General features: G+C 42.5%; 1 protein-coding gene across 9 annotated transcripts in view; it reads left to right on the forward strand.

Moving 5' to 3' along the window:
- The window catches only part of xpo1b (exportin 1 b), a 34,649-nt gene extending 18,116 nt beyond the window's left edge, over positions 1 to 16,533 (forward strand). For all 9 annotated transcript variants that reach the window (XM_083775729.1, XM_083775730.1, XM_083775736.1 and 6 more), the window contains 13 exons: positions 1,171 to 1,309; positions 3,412 to 3,593; positions 4,226 to 4,382; positions 5,497 to 5,660; positions 6,086 to 6,220; positions 7,076 to 7,259; positions 7,871 to 7,977; positions 9,740 to 9,934; positions 10,585 to 10,753; positions 11,924 to 12,058; positions 12,756 to 12,915; positions 13,801 to 13,897; positions 15,000 to 16,533. In XM_083775729.1, coding sequence (XP_083631855.1) covers positions 1,171 to 1,309; positions 3,412 to 3,593; positions 4,226 to 4,382; positions 5,497 to 5,660; positions 6,086 to 6,220; positions 7,076 to 7,259; positions 7,871 to 7,977; positions 9,740 to 9,934; positions 10,585 to 10,753; positions 11,924 to 12,058; positions 12,756 to 12,915; positions 13,801 to 13,897; positions 15,000 to 15,146 — 1,971 coding nt within the window. In that variant the 3' untranslated portion in view covers positions 15,147 to 16,533. The remainder of the gene's footprint in view (positions 1 to 1,170; positions 1,310 to 3,411; positions 3,594 to 4,225; positions 4,383 to 5,496; positions 5,661 to 6,085; positions 6,221 to 7,075; positions 7,260 to 7,870; positions 7,978 to 9,739; positions 9,935 to 10,584; positions 10,754 to 11,923; positions 12,059 to 12,755; positions 12,916 to 13,800; positions 13,898 to 14,999) is intronic.
- Positions 16,534 to 16,543: the final 10 nt, after the last annotated feature.

The following is a 16,543-nucleotide window of genomic DNA, read 5'->3' on the forward strand; positions in this document are numbered from 1 at the left end:
TGTGATGTATTCCCATGCTTTTTTGTTCTTGCTTAATGTAAGTCGCTCTGGATTAAGAGCGTCTGCTAAATGCCTAAATTGTGAGACGTATGAACTGAAATGTACAGCATGGTGGCGTCCCTTTAAATGCAGATAGAGGGGAACTCAATAATGGCTTTCCACTTGTGCTGCCTAGCCGCACACAAACACACACATACCTCTAAACATTATTTTATGAAGAAAGCTTTGAATGTATGTGTGCTTTGAGAATGAATGCTCGAGGAGACCCAGGTTGGAGCACATCTGTACAGCTCAAGTGTCATTGGTTGCAATCAGGCCTCTCTCTCTTCAGGCCCACTGTTTGTCCACAGGTGTTACTAAACATTTATAATTTAGACCGCTTAAGGCAATCCATATTGGCTAAGTCAAGGTTATGAAGTATTGTGACAGATTGCTTTTTTGCTTCACTTTGTGAAGGAGCTATTCCACCATTGAGGAACCCAGCTGTGGCAACTGGGCTGATTGTTTCTTATGACAGTGCATCTGGACTGGGTGAATACCAGCTTATTAAAGAACCACTTCTGAATTCTGATAATAGTAAGCTTGATAGTAAACGCATCAAGTTGATGTACCGGTACTAATATAAAAACCTTACTGTGAGCACACACCACTTTCGTGAAATATAAAGACTTGTTCTTCTTGAGTACGGTAAAAATGTAACATTTACTATTCCCTGAGGAGGAAGTCCGTAAATGATCTTTGCCTACTTCCTAGAATACAGCGTAGCAGTCGGATCGAGTGCAAGAGATCCTTGGAAAGCATTTACTGTAAATCAAGACCCACTCGAGAGTCAGCTTGCACCAGTGAAGTAACAGGTGGCTGTCAAGCTGTTCCTAGTTAGAGTTAGAAGTCGGCATTGAACAAAATCACAAAATAATTTTACTTCAGAAATTATATGTGCTTACATGCTATTATACAGTACATATGTGCCTGCTCAGCACTATTCTAATACAGTAGTGTTTGTATTTATGCATTAGGGTACATGTACAGTATGTGGCGCAGTGTGTAAGTGAGTGAGCTCAGCTGTGCTATACGTCTGTCTGTGCGGCAGAATGTCATTAACTCCGTGCGTGCGCATGTTATATGTGACTGAACGCCTCCCTGCTGACAAGCGTTTATCCCATCTGGCAGGTGCGCCTGTTAATGGTGAGCCGAATGGCCAAGCCTGAAGAGGTGCTGGTGGTAGAGAATGACCAGGGGGAGGTGGTCCGGGAGTTCATGAAGGACACAGACTCCATAAACCTCTACAAGAACATGAGGGAAACGCTGGGTAAGGATAAAAACTTTAGCTGCAGTCCCTGAGAGGGAACTGGGTTGGTACGGCAGCCAATAACAGGGTTCAAGTTGTGGATGGACATGAGAAGATTAAAATAAGACTAAGTATTAATACCTAAAGGGAAACTTCTAACACCTTAGTATCCATAATTATAATAAAATCTGTGCAATACATTTCGGTAAAATGGTATTTTTCCCCGGTTGGACGTAGCGCGTAGAACGAACACGTTATTCCAACCAGTTCCTTTCTCCTCCATCAGGATTATTGATAGGATAGTAGGTTGACAGGAAATTGGGAGAGAGATGGGGAGTGACATGCAGCAAATGCCATCGGGTTTGGGACTCAAACCCGTGACACGCTGTCAGGCTACTCCGGAGCCTAGCAGTGCCTGGACTGCTCCGTCAGCGGTCTTGGCCACAATTGTATTTTTCAACTGCATGGGAAGAGAGTCACTGTACTAGTGTTGGGTAGCGTTTGTCAGTTGACCTCATCAGTGTTCTGAAGAGGTCCTTATATGGGACGTCTGCAGACCTGGTGCAGGCAGTTTCATGTGAAATTACCATATTTAAAGTAACGATATGAACCTTGTATGTAGATGATTTTGTGACTTTATAATTACATATAGCGTTACATATAAATTTATACCTGTATAGTGTAGCAGGGGATGGGTATCGTTAGGATTTTTGTGAGTCCGGTACCGATTCCGGTTCTGCTTATCGATTCCGGTTCTTAACGGTTCCCTATTTCGGTTCCAAAATTGTATAAAATAACTTAAATAAGTAACTTAATGAATAGTGTAACATCCTCTCCTTTATTGTGCCATCTCTGGATAATATAGTGATATTTTAAATATAATATCTATTCTGTATTTACCCAGGGCAATAGTGTTGTAGGCTACTTCTCTTACTACTGACAATAACAAATAAATGCATGTCTGAGATCTGAGAGCAAGACACACACACACACGATTGACTGGGCAAAGTAGCATTGCTAATGGGGGGGGCAGCACATCTCCGGACGTCGGGTTTGCCGACGTGCTAATGGGGGGATCATTGAAAACAAAGCTGGCTTGCATGCTGTGGTTTGCTACTAACAGAAATTTGCATGCACATGGGCTGGCAAGCTAAACTGACTGGGCCTCTGGACCATACGCCGTGATCACACACACACACACACCAACGCTTTCTCTCTCCTCTCTCGTCATGTTGATTCGATGCTGTGCAGTGCATTGAGGCAACTCCTGTCTCCTGTCCTCTCTTAAAAGTTTCCTCCCATAAGCTTCACTTGAAAATTACGTTTAAGAAACTTTAATAATTATGTTGCTGCCTTCAATGCTTCTCTGCTTCAGTGCTAGGCGCAGCACGTCTCTCCGTCTCTAGCCACAAGCCCACAACGTGTCGCTGATGCAACGCGATGTAGGCTTGTAGATCAGCTCTGTTCCCTTCGCGTCTATTAAAAGGGAAGAAAATAAATAAATATCGTGTGACTGCGTGTCTGTGGGAACCGATAGAGAGAACCGAAATTGAATTATTGTAATGTGTACCCGGTACCCAAGCACGTTCGGTTCGGTACATGCTTGGTCCCGAGGTTCGGGACCCACCCTTCCCAGGACTTTACCCTTCTCAACTTCTTTACACAAATAATAGTTGTAAATGTGGTATCAGCATCATCAAATTTCTTACGATACCCAACGCTATACATTAAGATCCAATAGCATAGGGCCATGCACAGTGTCAACATCCTTCTTTTGTCTGTGTGAGAGATGGTTCCCTCGTGCTCTTCCACATTCTCTAATGTCATACTAAGATGTCTCTGTGGTGTCGTGTGAATCTTCTTGCATATTCTTCTTGTCCCTGCATCTATTTCATTGATATGCAGGTACACAAACATGGTCTACAGATACATATACATGCATACACACACGCGTACATATGTATATCATCGCTGTCGGGGATATACAAGCTCGTAGCGCTATGAGCTTGTATATCTGCTATTTTTGAACATAATAGCCAAAAGTATAAAATACACAGATGCTTTCCTGGTTTTAACGGGTTAATGTTCAATATTACAATTGTAAAATATACCCGTTTCCACAGTGTACTTGACCCATTTGGACTACGCGGACACAGAGCGCATCATGACAGAGAAACTCCACAACCAGGTGAATGGTACCGAGTGGTCCTGGAAGAACCTGAACACACTGTGCTGGGCCATCGGCTCCATCAGCGGAGCCATGCACGAGGAGGACGAGAAGAGGTTCCTGGTTACTGTCATCAAGGTACTACGCGAGCAGTGTTTATTCTGTCGACTAAAACTACGATAAAGAATTTATTTTTTCACTGACGAATACAAAATAAAAAAAAGCTATGATGATAAATTGATCATGTCGTCAATAATTAAAAGGATAGATCCAGTAGAACTAAGTCATTTTATGCTTGGCTGAAAATAGTCGATCTATGATTATCACCTGTTGCTGATGTCAATTCATTCTTTAAGCTTAATTTATTAAAGACAGTCACTTCTTGACTGCAAGCAACTAATTACTCTTTACTGTGAAAGCCTTTGGATTGGAATGTGCAAAATAAAAAGTAAACACTTCAAAATGAACAGTTCCACTGACTGTGTGTGTTAGGATCTAATGAACAGTTCTCATGTTCCACTGACTGTGTGTGTGTTAGGATCTAATGAACAGTTCTCATGTTCCACTGACTGTGTGTGTGTTAGGATCTAATGAACAGTTCTCATGTTCCACTGACTGTGTGTGTGTTAGGATCTAATGAACAGTTCTCATGTTCCACTGACTGTGTGTGTGTTAGGATCTAATGAACAGTTCTCATGTTCCACTGACTGTGTGTGTGTTAGGATCTAATGAACAGTTCTCATGTTCCACTGACTGTGTGTGTGTGTTAGGATCTCCTGGGTCTGTGCGAGCAGAAGAGGGGGAAAGACAACAAGGCCATCATTGCATCAAACATCATGTACATAGTTGGTCAGTACCCACGCTTCCTCAGAGCTCACTGGAAGTTCCTCAAAACGGTGGTCAACAAGCTCTTTGAGTTCATGCATGGTAAGAGAGAGTGTGTGTGTGTGTGTGGCTTATGCTATACACAGACTTATACAAAACTGTATATTGCAGTGGTTCCAGTGGGTCTCCGGCTTAATGATTGATAGTCTTCAGCATTTTACCATCAAGTAAATACAAAATAAAGCAACATAAACATACAGCATAAGAGAGTGGCTATTTTAATCAGTGTCACTGTTATCTCTATACCTACAGTACATAAAGAACCAACTGACAGACATTGGCCCGGTTTCCCAAAGGACACCTCTTACACCATGGTGTAAGAAGTGGCCGCACATGAAGCCTGTGAACATAGACATTCCGTGCATAGATGTGCCACACAATGGTAGGCCTCAGGCCTGAGGCCTGGTATGGTAGGCCTCAGGTCTACCATTCTGAAATTTAATTTAATTATATATATATTTATTTTTATTTTTATTTTAAGAGTAAAGAGAGCCTACTGTCAGCTGTCCAAATATTATTAAATAAAATGTCAGAAAGGCAGCCCTGAGGCCTACCATACCAGGCCTGAGGCCTACCACTCAGGCCTAGAGGAGCAACTGAGCATGTTTAATTAACACCACTTCTTACACCATGGTGTAAGAGGTGTCCTTTGGGAAACCGGGCCAATGTCACTATGGGGTCCCAGAGATAGAAAATGCTATCAATTGGAGGTCTGTGGCCTATGCCTTTTCAAATTGGATGTCATTGAAAGGTTGAGAATCACTGATACAGTATATGCATCAGAATAATAATGTACCTGTTTTTTTTAACTGTCCGTTATAATTGCTGAACTGTAATCAGCTAGCGAGACTAGGAACGCAGGTGTAATTGATGAGGTGATCGAGATAAGCAGAGGGTGGTCTCTACTCCTGAACCTGCGTTGAACACAACTTCATTTAAATAACTGGTGATCGACACTGTTGTATAGTACATTAGCTTTAAACAAGCCATTCAATGGTGCTGCTGAATTAATGCAGACCTAACTGCTGTTCAAACCACACACCCAAATGGAAAACGGAACAAGATGGCTTTATCGTGCAACTTGTGTGCATGTGTGCTTTTGTATGCGTGTGCAATAATGGCTGTTATTAACTCCATCATCGTCACCCTCCATCAGAGACCCATGATGGTGTTCAGGACATGGCATGTGACACCTTCATTAAGATTGCCCAGAAGTGCCGGCGTCACTTTGTCCAGGTGCAGGTGGGAGAGGTGATGCCCTTCATTGACGAGATCCTCAACAACATCAACACTATCATCTGTGACCTTCAACCCCAGCAGGTCAGTGAACCCATATATACATCTCCATCTCTCTGTCGCCCTCTCTCGCTCTCTCTCTCTTTCTCTGTGTGTGTGTGTGAATCTCTGCCTCTCACACAGTCTCTTACCAATGTCAAACAATGCATAGCTATTCTTTCTCTTTCTTTCTTCTTTTCATTTTTGCAACAAAATAGCAGACAGATGCAGTTCTGTGGAATTAATGAATGGTTCCTATATTGGTTTCTCCAGCAACTAGTTGCCGATTAAATTACGATTACTAAATTATTTGGCCACATACATAGAGTTCAAAGAAAAACAATACCATTTTACAAATAACTAGGAAACCAGGTAAACATTAAACCTAGCATCTGTCGTGTGTGTGTGTGTGTGTGTGTGTGTGTGTGTGTGTGTGTGTGTGTGTGTGTGTGTGTGTGTGTGGTGTGTAGGTACACACCTTCTATGAGGCGGTAGGTTATATGATCGGTGCCCAGACAGACCCGGCCGTACAGGAGCACCTGATAGAGAAATACATGCTGCTGCCTAACCAGGTGTGGGACAGCATCATCCAGCAAGCTACCAAGGTAAGAGAGACATGCCTACTTCAGAGCCGTCTAATAGAAGAGTTGCGATATTGAGGGGGCAGAAAACAGCCCGGTCACGCGGTTTGTGTACTCACGCGAGCCCATAGACTCCAATGCATTCCGTAAACTTCCGGTTATCCCCATGCTCAATAGAAGTCTATGTAGAAGAGCCGCCATTGGACTGGCCCCATGAAGTGAACGGAGTTTGCATAACTCTGTCTTACTCTATGGCTCTGGCCTACTTGCACTACTGCTACCACAAAACATACTCTCTCCCCATGCCTTTGGCCTGGTGGAGACAATAATACTGACGATTACCACAAAACATACTCTAATAATGCTATGATATCGGTGCCGGCCATAGCTGAGTGGGTTGATCAGACAGGTGTTGCCCAGTCTGTGTCAAAGTGTCCCTAGCCTGCCTCAGCCTGTGCGATGTCTGGTCTAGAGGGGCGGATTCAAATTTCCGGCCAATACATCCAGTGGAGCCTATTGGTTTACCGATCTATCCGCTTCTTTTCTTCTGGAAAAACCTAAACGCCTGTGGTTGCCGAGGATAAAGTGTCCCTGACCAAGATACAAACCCCTAACTGCTCCCCAGGGCTTGTATTAATGGCACTTCCCCACTGATTCTAATTGTTAAGATGTGTTACATGCAGAGAGCAAATGTCATGTATGTGGAAACGTACATTGACAAAATAACAAAAAGGGACATAGATTATTATGATTAATTATGACATAGTTGTGCACTGGTTGTGATCCAGGTATTAATCTGTTTTAATTTCAAATATGGTGTAAGGTTTAGGTTGCTCTCTAACCTCCTCCATTCCTCCTCCTGGTCTCCTGTGGGGGCAGAATGTGGACATCCTGAAAGACCCAGAGACAGTGAAACAGCTCGGGAGCATCCTGAAGACCAACGTGAGGGCCTGCAAGGCTGTAGGACACCCCTTCGTCATCCAGCTGGGAAGGATCTACCTGGACATGCTGAACGTCTACAAGTGCCTCAGCGAGAACATCTCCGCTGCTATCCAGACCAATGGTGCGTGTGATGGAGAGAGGGAGAGAAAGAAAGGGCTTTGAAGTTAACATTGTTTGCAAACTTTACATAGCTTTAACCTACTGTACACGAGAGCTAAGGCAATCGGGAATCAAACCTGCAACAGGCTGCTTTAGAGCCTATATGTGGTTGTGCCTTAACCGCTAGGCCATCGGCCCCCATTCGGCCCCCGTGACTGGGGGTGTTGTGTGTGCACACAAAATAAAAATAAAGGCTGATTCCCAATATATATTATATAAAAAACAATCACATTTATAATTATTAGGCCTGGTTCTCTTTTAGTTTGAGGTCACTTAAAGCCACTGCTACTATTAGAGCTTTTATGGTAAGCTAGATTTAGGTGAATTTGTCTTCTTTCTGTTGTACACAATACGCATTCATTCTTATAGTGTGTGTGTGTGTGTGTGTGTGTGTGTGTGTGTGTGTGTGTGTGTGTGTGTGTGTGTGTGTGTGTGTGTGTGTGTGTGTGTGTGTGTGTGTGTGTGTGTGTGTGTGTGTGTGTGTGTGTGTGTGTGTGTGTGTGTGTGTGTGTGTGTGCGCCTGCCTGCCTGCCTGCCTGCCTGCCTGCGTGCGCGCGTGCGTGCGTGCTACAGGAGAAATGGTGACGAAACAGCCCTTGATTCGGAGTATGAGGACGGTAAAACGAGAGACGTTAAAGCTGATCTCAGGCTGGGTTAGCCGGTCAAACGATCCACAGATGGTGAGTGGCTGTCCTGAAATAATGTTTTCAATATTCTGTCTATAGACATTCACTCATGCTTTGATTTACAATAATCATCTGTTTACTCCTTTATTTATTCATCCATTCACTTTTATTCATTCATTAATTAGTTCATTCATTCATTGGGAGCACACTTAGAGCCTTGCTTTAAGGAAAGGAGGAACATCATCGTTGTTCTCAACATATAAGATGTAACTACATTTTTCAACCAAAATTGTCTCCTTCGGCTATCGACCAATAACGTGATACCCGGTCTGTTGTCGCCGGGCGTCGCACTGCACAGCACTTTGGCTGAGAGTGACAAGACTGGCAGTAGAAAATAATTTAAACTAATCCAACTGTTATTTTTAGATCAAATACAAAGCCTACATTTCAGCACGGCTGAGTTGTCTACTTCTGGTTAAACCACGCACGCAGTGCATTTATTAGTGGATTATTTATTATTTGAGATGTGGAATCCATGGACGGAGGACTTCATTTTGTTTTTGTCTTCTTTTATGTAGTTATTTTTTCAATTATATTTATGGCATTGAATGGTGATGCTGAAATGGAAATATAACATTTTACATTTCTGTCAAGTCCCAAAACATGGTTTAGCTGTGGTGTTGCCCTGACATTCCCTCATTAGCCCTTTGCTAATGTGGAAACACTTTAATTCAAATGTTTTATGATTAGCAGCATAATAATCATGTCTGAGCTTTGGCCCATGATAAGTCTTAATAAGGTTTGTTTTAATATCAAAAACATAGCAGTGCAACTTGTTCAATTGGCATTTGAACTGATCAAAAAGTCTCAAGGTCGAAACGTTAGTCGTTTTTTGTATACTCAGCACCTAATAAAAGGCTCTAAATGTCCATGCTGCTCCAGTCTCTTCTCCTTATGCAACTCATGATGTCCTTGCACCTGTGAAGCACCGGATCAGCCGTTTCAGGCTTGAGGCGCGTTGGTACGACTCCCTTTGATCAAAAAGTCTGTTTGACTGTAAACCACTTTCATGGCCCAGAGATTATGAGGCTGACCTCATAATCTCTGGGTCACTGCATTCTGCTCCCAAAGTGTATGAATTTATTAGCCACCACCATACGAGAAGGGAAAGAATATTACGATCAAATGATTACATTTGAAGTGCTGAGGATTGAGTGTATGACCTCATATTAATAATGATAATGTTCGTGTTCGTGTACATGATTGTCATCATTGTTCACGTGTACAGATGCATTCATTCAACATTTCCTACATACCATACAGCAGACTTCATGAGGATGGTCCTACAACTTCACCAAAATGTTCGCTTGACTATTATAAAACTCAAAAACATATCGAGATTACTTGTGATTAGGGATGGGTATCGTTAGGATTTTTGTGATTCCGGTAAGCCATCTGGCAAGCCACACCACGTCGCTAATGCAACGGTGTAGGCTTGTAGATCAGCTCTGTTCTCTGCGCGTCTATTAAAAGGGAAGATAATTAATAAATAAATAAATAGCGTGTGACTACGTGTCTGTGGGAACCGATAGAGAGAACCTAAATGTAATTATTGTAATGGGTACCCAGTACCCAAGCACGTTCAGTTCGGTAACTGCTTGCTCCTGAGGTTCGGGACCCGCCCCTACTTGTGATTAGCTTTTACTAATAATAATAGTAATCCATGGTTGAAATTATCATCATCCTCGTCAGTGTGTAATATTGATCCACGCTAATCTATCTGTCGGTGTCCATCCTGCCTCTGCTTGTTTTCCAGGTCGGGGAGAACTTTGTCCCTCCGCTGTTGGACGCCGTTCTGATCGACTACCAGCGGAACGTCCCCGCCGCCCGTGAGCCTGAGGTCCTCAGCACCATGGCCACCATCGTCAACAAGCTGGGGGGACACATAACCGGCGAGATCCCACAGATCTTTGACGCCGTGTTTGAATGCACGCTCAACATGATCAACAAGGTATAGGGGCTGAGGTCACACTTCTGTGATGTTTAGCCCTGAGGCATTTATTTTAGACATGAGGCATTTAGACCTGAGGCCGATTCAACAACCGCCTTCTAAATCGGTTGTTCTCAAACCTTTTCGTGCCAACGACCCCCAAATTTGGCCCCCCATCTGAAAATGCTTTGTGCCAGGGACCCCCATAAAAGAGACATTTTATGTTAAAAGAAAATCTTCAAAAATAGCAGATGTACATGCTCACAGCATGACACAAAGTGACATGAGCTTGTATATCTGCTATTTTTGAGAACCACTGTTCTAAAACAATGTTCTAAATCCTACAAGTTTTCGGGCCTACTTGCTCAGGGGACACTTTATTTGGACTTTCGGGTTGAAGAGAGCCGGGAGACCAAATACATCCACCCCAATTGTATAAGTTGTATTGTATTGGCATACTCTACCGGTACAGATTTGACAAAATGTATTCACTAAATAAAAGTTACATAATACAGCTTTAATATGAAGTACTGTATATGTGCCAAAATAGTTGAAAACAAAAACGCAAATGTTTAATGGACAAGTCAATCTTAGTACATAATGTGAATGTGCTCAAAATTCTAATGGGCCATATGAAACTTGATGTATTTGGATGTTTTTTGGTTGAACAGAACTTTGAGGAATACCCAGAGCACAGAACCCACTTCTTCTACCTGCTCCAAGCAGTCAACTCCCACTGCTTCCCAGCATTCCTGGCCATTCCCCCTGCCCAGTTCAAACTGGTCCTGGACTCCATTATCTGGGCATTCAAACACACTATGAGGAACGTTGCTGACACAGGTAAGGATGCCATGACACACACACACACACACACAAACACTTAACAGTGAGTACACTTGTGAACGCATACACAACGCAGGAGTAATATAGAAGAGTAATATGAGATAAACAACTTTTTAGCATGTACAAAGATGGCTCTATCTGTCAGAACACTGAAAACTTGGTTTTTCAAAGGATAGCTCCAACACATGAACGCCTCTGGTGCTGCTCCATTTATCCACATTCAAAGACTTGCCACAGCCAGGTGTTTCACCACAGTTCTGACCTGAATAATAGACTATTGACTCTAAATGAACAATACAGAATTGACTGTAAATGCAAAATAAATCCATAATTTAGTGAGAGAAGGATCAGATACATTTCCTCACCTTCAGTACTAACTGATTGGGTCAGGAGCTTGACTAACTGACCCCCCTTGGAAAACCAGTTTAGACAGACAGACAGACACACGAACAGACAGGAGCAAAAATCATAGTCTCCGGCCTGCAGCTGTCCAGCCTGGCGGAGACAATTAACACCCCGAAGGCCCGGGGTTATTTAATCCATTAAATCATAGCGCCCAGCCATTCATAGCAGCGGAGCACTTTTACCGACAGACCGGATGTTATCCCAGATGTGGCTGTAGCAGCTAGATGTAGACAAAACACTCTAGAGGCGATCGACAACAACGGGAGGTATGATTAAATCTACCGTCTAACACATGATCTTTGCTTAGAATTGGACGTTATGATTTAGATCAAGAGTTATTAACGTTTTAAGATTTTAGGTCTTGTCTGCTAAACAGGGGGAGAACATTTTCGATGACGTCCCATCGAAAATGGGACAGGCGCTCCCAGGCTGTGGAGCGATGCAATTATTTTGATATCAATAACCTCCGTCTTTTTGATCAATCTTCGTCCTGGACGCTGGGCGTTGCTAATTGAAAGGACGGTGAACTTCGTCCTCGGGGGCGGGGATTGAGACTTGAAGTTTATGAGGCTTATTGTAGACCGAAAAGAGAGACAGGAAGGTGAGGGCAGAGAGGATGAACGACATGATGCAACTCAGGTGTCCAGCCACACTGGAACTAGAGATTATGTTGCGGTTAAGTTGTCGACTGTTCATCTAGTGGTGTAGCCCCTGTATATAATTCTCAACTATGAATAAGCATGTATTCATGGTTCCCTTCAGGTCTGCAGATTCTGTACACACTGCTGCAGAACGTGGCTCAGGAGGAAGCAGCAGCGCAGAGCTTCTACCAGACATACTTCTGTGACATCCTGCAACACATCTTCTCTGTGGTCACCGACACGTCACACACCGCTGGTGAGTTTTACACAATCAATCACACATGCTCAGTTTGAAATGGTTATTTGACAGTGACACTACTCGTGCGTTCAGTAACAGAACTGGGATTGCATTGAAGGTGTATTTTATTCAAACTAAAACACCCAGACAAAAAGATTAATGTACACCTATGTAAACATCTCACAGCACACATGCTCTTCCCTGACCCAATCTGCAAGAATACAGACAATTCCCAGTCACAGCAGGCTTCTTGTGTAAATGGGCATTGCTCAGTTAATGGATAAAACTATGGAAATAGAATATTTACAAAATGCATGAGGATGCAGTAGGCCTACTTCTTGGATGTTTCATATAGATCCCAAAGCAAGGTGTTCTGTGCAGAAACTGAGGCTTCAATGTATCAAAGAGAAGAGATAAGTATTGTTATACACTTTCATCCCTTAAAAATGTTTTCTTCACAGAAAATGGCTGTATTTTTTAATTTTAATTTTTTAATTTATTTTTTAGATGAAAGGCATCCAAAAAAATGCACATAAAACATAATTAAAATGATTACTGTTATTACAATCAGTGGCTTGCCCCTTGCCTCATTTTTAATCCTACCCCCAAACCCCAGCACCAACCACCGTTGACAACATCATATGTATAAAAGTACCAGTACCATTTTTCAGTCAGTCTTTGCTTCAATATATCAATCTGTCTGTGTGTCTTGCAGGTCTGACCATGCATGCGTCTATCCTGGCCTATATGTTCAACCTGGTGGAGGAGGGTAAAATCACAACAGGCCTGAATCCAGCCAATCCAACCAACAACCAGGGCTTCATCCAGGAATATGTAGCAAACCTGCTCAAGACAGCCTTTCCTCATCTACAGGAGTGAGTACAGACATGCAGAGAACACCCTGACACGCACACACACGGCAGATCCATCATGAATAATCAATCGATTGAGTTCTCGCTCAGATTAATTATTATTATTTGGAGCGCTGGTTTCAGTTCATTCAACCTCCTCTTGTGTGTTGGCTAGTGAGATGCACCCTAGGTGGAGACATTTATACTTCAAAGTGCAACAGTATTGCGCAAAGAGAACAGCTGATATACAAGCTCACATCGCATCGCGGATGCGACTATCTTGAGTGTAGAGGTCTGCGTGCGCGACACCATCGCGGGACGAAGCATCAATCATACTTGATGGGCTGCAGGTGGGCGTGCAGCCATGGACAAACAGGCTCTGCTGCTGCCGTGATCATGAGCGCACCTCCCGTTCTTATGACAGCGACTGGAGGTGTGGTTTTGAGGACAACTGCTTTGAATTACTATTATTGTTCACACACAACAGAAACCAATGGATTATATATTTGTGAGAGAATACATAAAAAATCCTAATCATTCTTCCTCCACACTGGGAGAAAAAGGTTTGATTGGGCATTTTTTACACGTGAGTGCAGTTAGAACTTTTCCATTGCATCTTATGAGAGGCAGGGTTCTTGTGCTGCCGGTATGCGCACGCATGCTGTTTCTCATCAGTGTGACGTCGTCTGTTAAGGCGTCCATACAGCAGCTCACACACGCATCACTCATTCTCACATGCACAAACTCATATTCCCAATCGTTCTGTCTCACTCGCTCTTTCTTTGCCTTATGTCTCTTGGTCCCTCTTTTCTTGCAACAACGCATGTTCATTAATTAATTTGCTACCCTCAAATATCTATCTGTGTGTGTGTGTGTGTGTGTGTGTGTGTGTGTGTGTGTGTGTTGCAGTGCCCAGGTGAAGGTGTTTGTGACCGGGCTGTTCAGCTTAAATCAGGATATTCCCGCATTTAAGGAGCACCTTAGGGACTTCCTAGTACAGATCAAGGTGAGGATTTCTCTATATTTTCTGTGAGGTTTAAATTAGGTTTTCCACACTCACTCAACTCTGTGCTTCAGCTTATTCCAAAATATCAGATGGCCTTGATTGTGAATAATACGGTTGTGTGATTGTTACAGCTGTCTTATCTAACCGCTGAATTTCTAACATGGTCATAGAATTTGGCACCTTCCCTATCAACACTATACTGTATCTATACTCTAGTCCTGTTATAATCTGATATAGTTGTGTGCTAATAAACACAACCAAGTATCCAGTGGCTAATGTAAGGTCCTGCATGTCTCTGGCATTGTTGTCTATTGTCGGCGGTAGAAGAGCTTTATCCATCCATTCTCACCACTGGCCGAGGACAGCTTATCACCAGCTACATAGCGGTCTGCTGAGATAGCTGGTGCCATAAATAACAGGTCATGCCTTTAAGTCCATGGTCTCTCTGCTCATTGTCTGAATACAACTCCTGGGGTATGGAGCCAGCTCCAGTGAGTTAAAGCCAAGGCGTTCATCAGAACAGAATATTAATGAGAAAAATGTGCTCCTTCAGAGGCCAGGATGTAGAAATCAGCCAATCAGGATAGGATTTTTGACTGGTCCGTATTGATAACATGACTGTAGAGATACAAAACAGTATCAGTCAACAGTATCAGCACAAAACAGTGCTGATACTGTAATAGCATTTTTCTTTATTTTTTCTATTTATTTATTTTTTATAATAAGCCTCCTGGTGGTGCTATAACTAGCCAATGTGAAAGTTTTCGGGCAGAGGTTCTGCTCTGGACTCCAGTGAGTTTGTGTGCACAGTTTCACACCGATTGTTCCAACGGAGATGAGCTGGACACAGACAAGGGACAAAATAGTCTCAGCCACGCCTTCGGCCTGGCGCAGACAATAAGGTGGAAAAATCGTCTCTTTGTGTTCATCATATCAGGAGAGATTTACACCTTAACTGTTCTGTATGTGTGATGTTTATCCAGTATATTAATATGTAATGAGTTTGTAAGTGGACCGTAGGCTAAGGATAAGGGATGTTGGGATACATTCATTCAGCCAGCCTAGATTAACCAGTTATATATACATTGCTCTCCACCTGCAGGAGTTTGCAGGCGAGGACACCACAGACCTGTTCCTGGAGGAGCGAGAGGCATCTCTCCGTCAAGCCCAGGAAGAGAAACACAAGATACAGATGTCTGTCCCTGGCATCCTCAACCCCCACGAGATCCCAGAGGAAATGTGTGACTGAGCGGCCAGCTCAACTGTACAGTCCTCCACACAGCAAAATAAAACCCTAACCACAGTAAACTTAACACAAGCTGAGAGGAGGAGAGCGAGGGACTGGTGTCCCATTTGGATGTTTGTCGACCAAAACAATGCCAATACTATGTAAATGATTAACCGTGTCACCCTGTGGCCCTTTTTACATAATATGCGTTTTCTATGGAGACCTTTTTTGTGTAATATCTTTCCAGAAACAATCTAGGCTTGCTTGCGTTCCTGTTTGGTTTATCTTGGCCCATCCCAGAATCTGCATGAAGAGGTTGCTACAGTTGGGACAACTTTACCATTATGGGTTTCTTTATTTTATTTTGTTTTATTATTTGCTTCCTTCCTCGTTCTGTTTTTCCTCCCTATAGTCCCCATATATTTGTTTATATATAAATATATTATATATTCAGTCTGAGCAGAGGTTTTGTGGAGAAAATAAAAACACAGAATATGTGTCAAAATAAATCTCCATAGAGGCCTGTAGAACAGGTCTAGGTTCTGGAGGCGTGCGCACCATTTATTCTGGTGCCCCACTGACTTGTGGGAAAGAATGTGAATCGAACAGATTATAAATGAAGGTCTGATAAATGCTACTTGAGGCATCAGTATCAGCGTCCATTGCTCATAAGTTGCGTTTAAGTAAAAAAGGAAAAAAAAGTGTTTGGCCATGGCAGGAGTTTAGTTTTTGCAGTTATGTGCATATCATCCCAATTGTATAGCACCTTTAATACCATGGGAACATAATTGGCTATTATTTCTCCTTTTATTCTATATTTTTTGTCTATGTTTTGCTGTTGTGTGTGTGTGTGAGTGTGTGTGTGTGTGTGTGTGTGTGTGTGTGTGTGTGTGTGTGTGTGTGTGTGCTGTCGCTGAGACGACATCAGCCTTTTGTTTTCCTCTAAGAGGATTGTTGCTCATTTGTGAGCCTTTGTTAAATGGGACGTGGACATGATATTTATGGGGGGTTCTTGGTTGGCCGGTTGGTTACATCTTTATAACATCTGTTTAACTCAGACGGTTTTTTTAGGTTTTTGAATTGTGCTAATTTACACTGTTTACCATGCTGTAGTGCTTCAAGACACTACATTTAGAGCAAAGTAAAATGTATTAAAAACCTGGTTTACATTTAATTTTGTATTTTTATTTTTTGCATTTGTTTATTTTCCATTTGTATCTGTTGAGTTCAATCCAAATAATAACAAAAGGTGTTTATCCAGAGAGCAATTTGATTGCCAATACGTTTAATTAGGCAAAGGAATGTATAAATCCATATAAGCACCCAATCTCTAATGGAAAGTTTCCCTTCTGAAGGTATTACATTTGTTGTGAACTTTTTGAACTGATTAAAGCTGAGAATTTTATTACTTTGCCTTT

The sequence above is a fragment of the Protomyctophum parallelum genome, assembly GCF_964188405.1.
Source record: "Protomyctophum parallelum genome assembly, chromosome: 10".
NCBI lineage: Eukaryota > Metazoa > Chordata > Actinopteri > Myctophiformes > Myctophidae > Protomyctophum > Protomyctophum parallelum.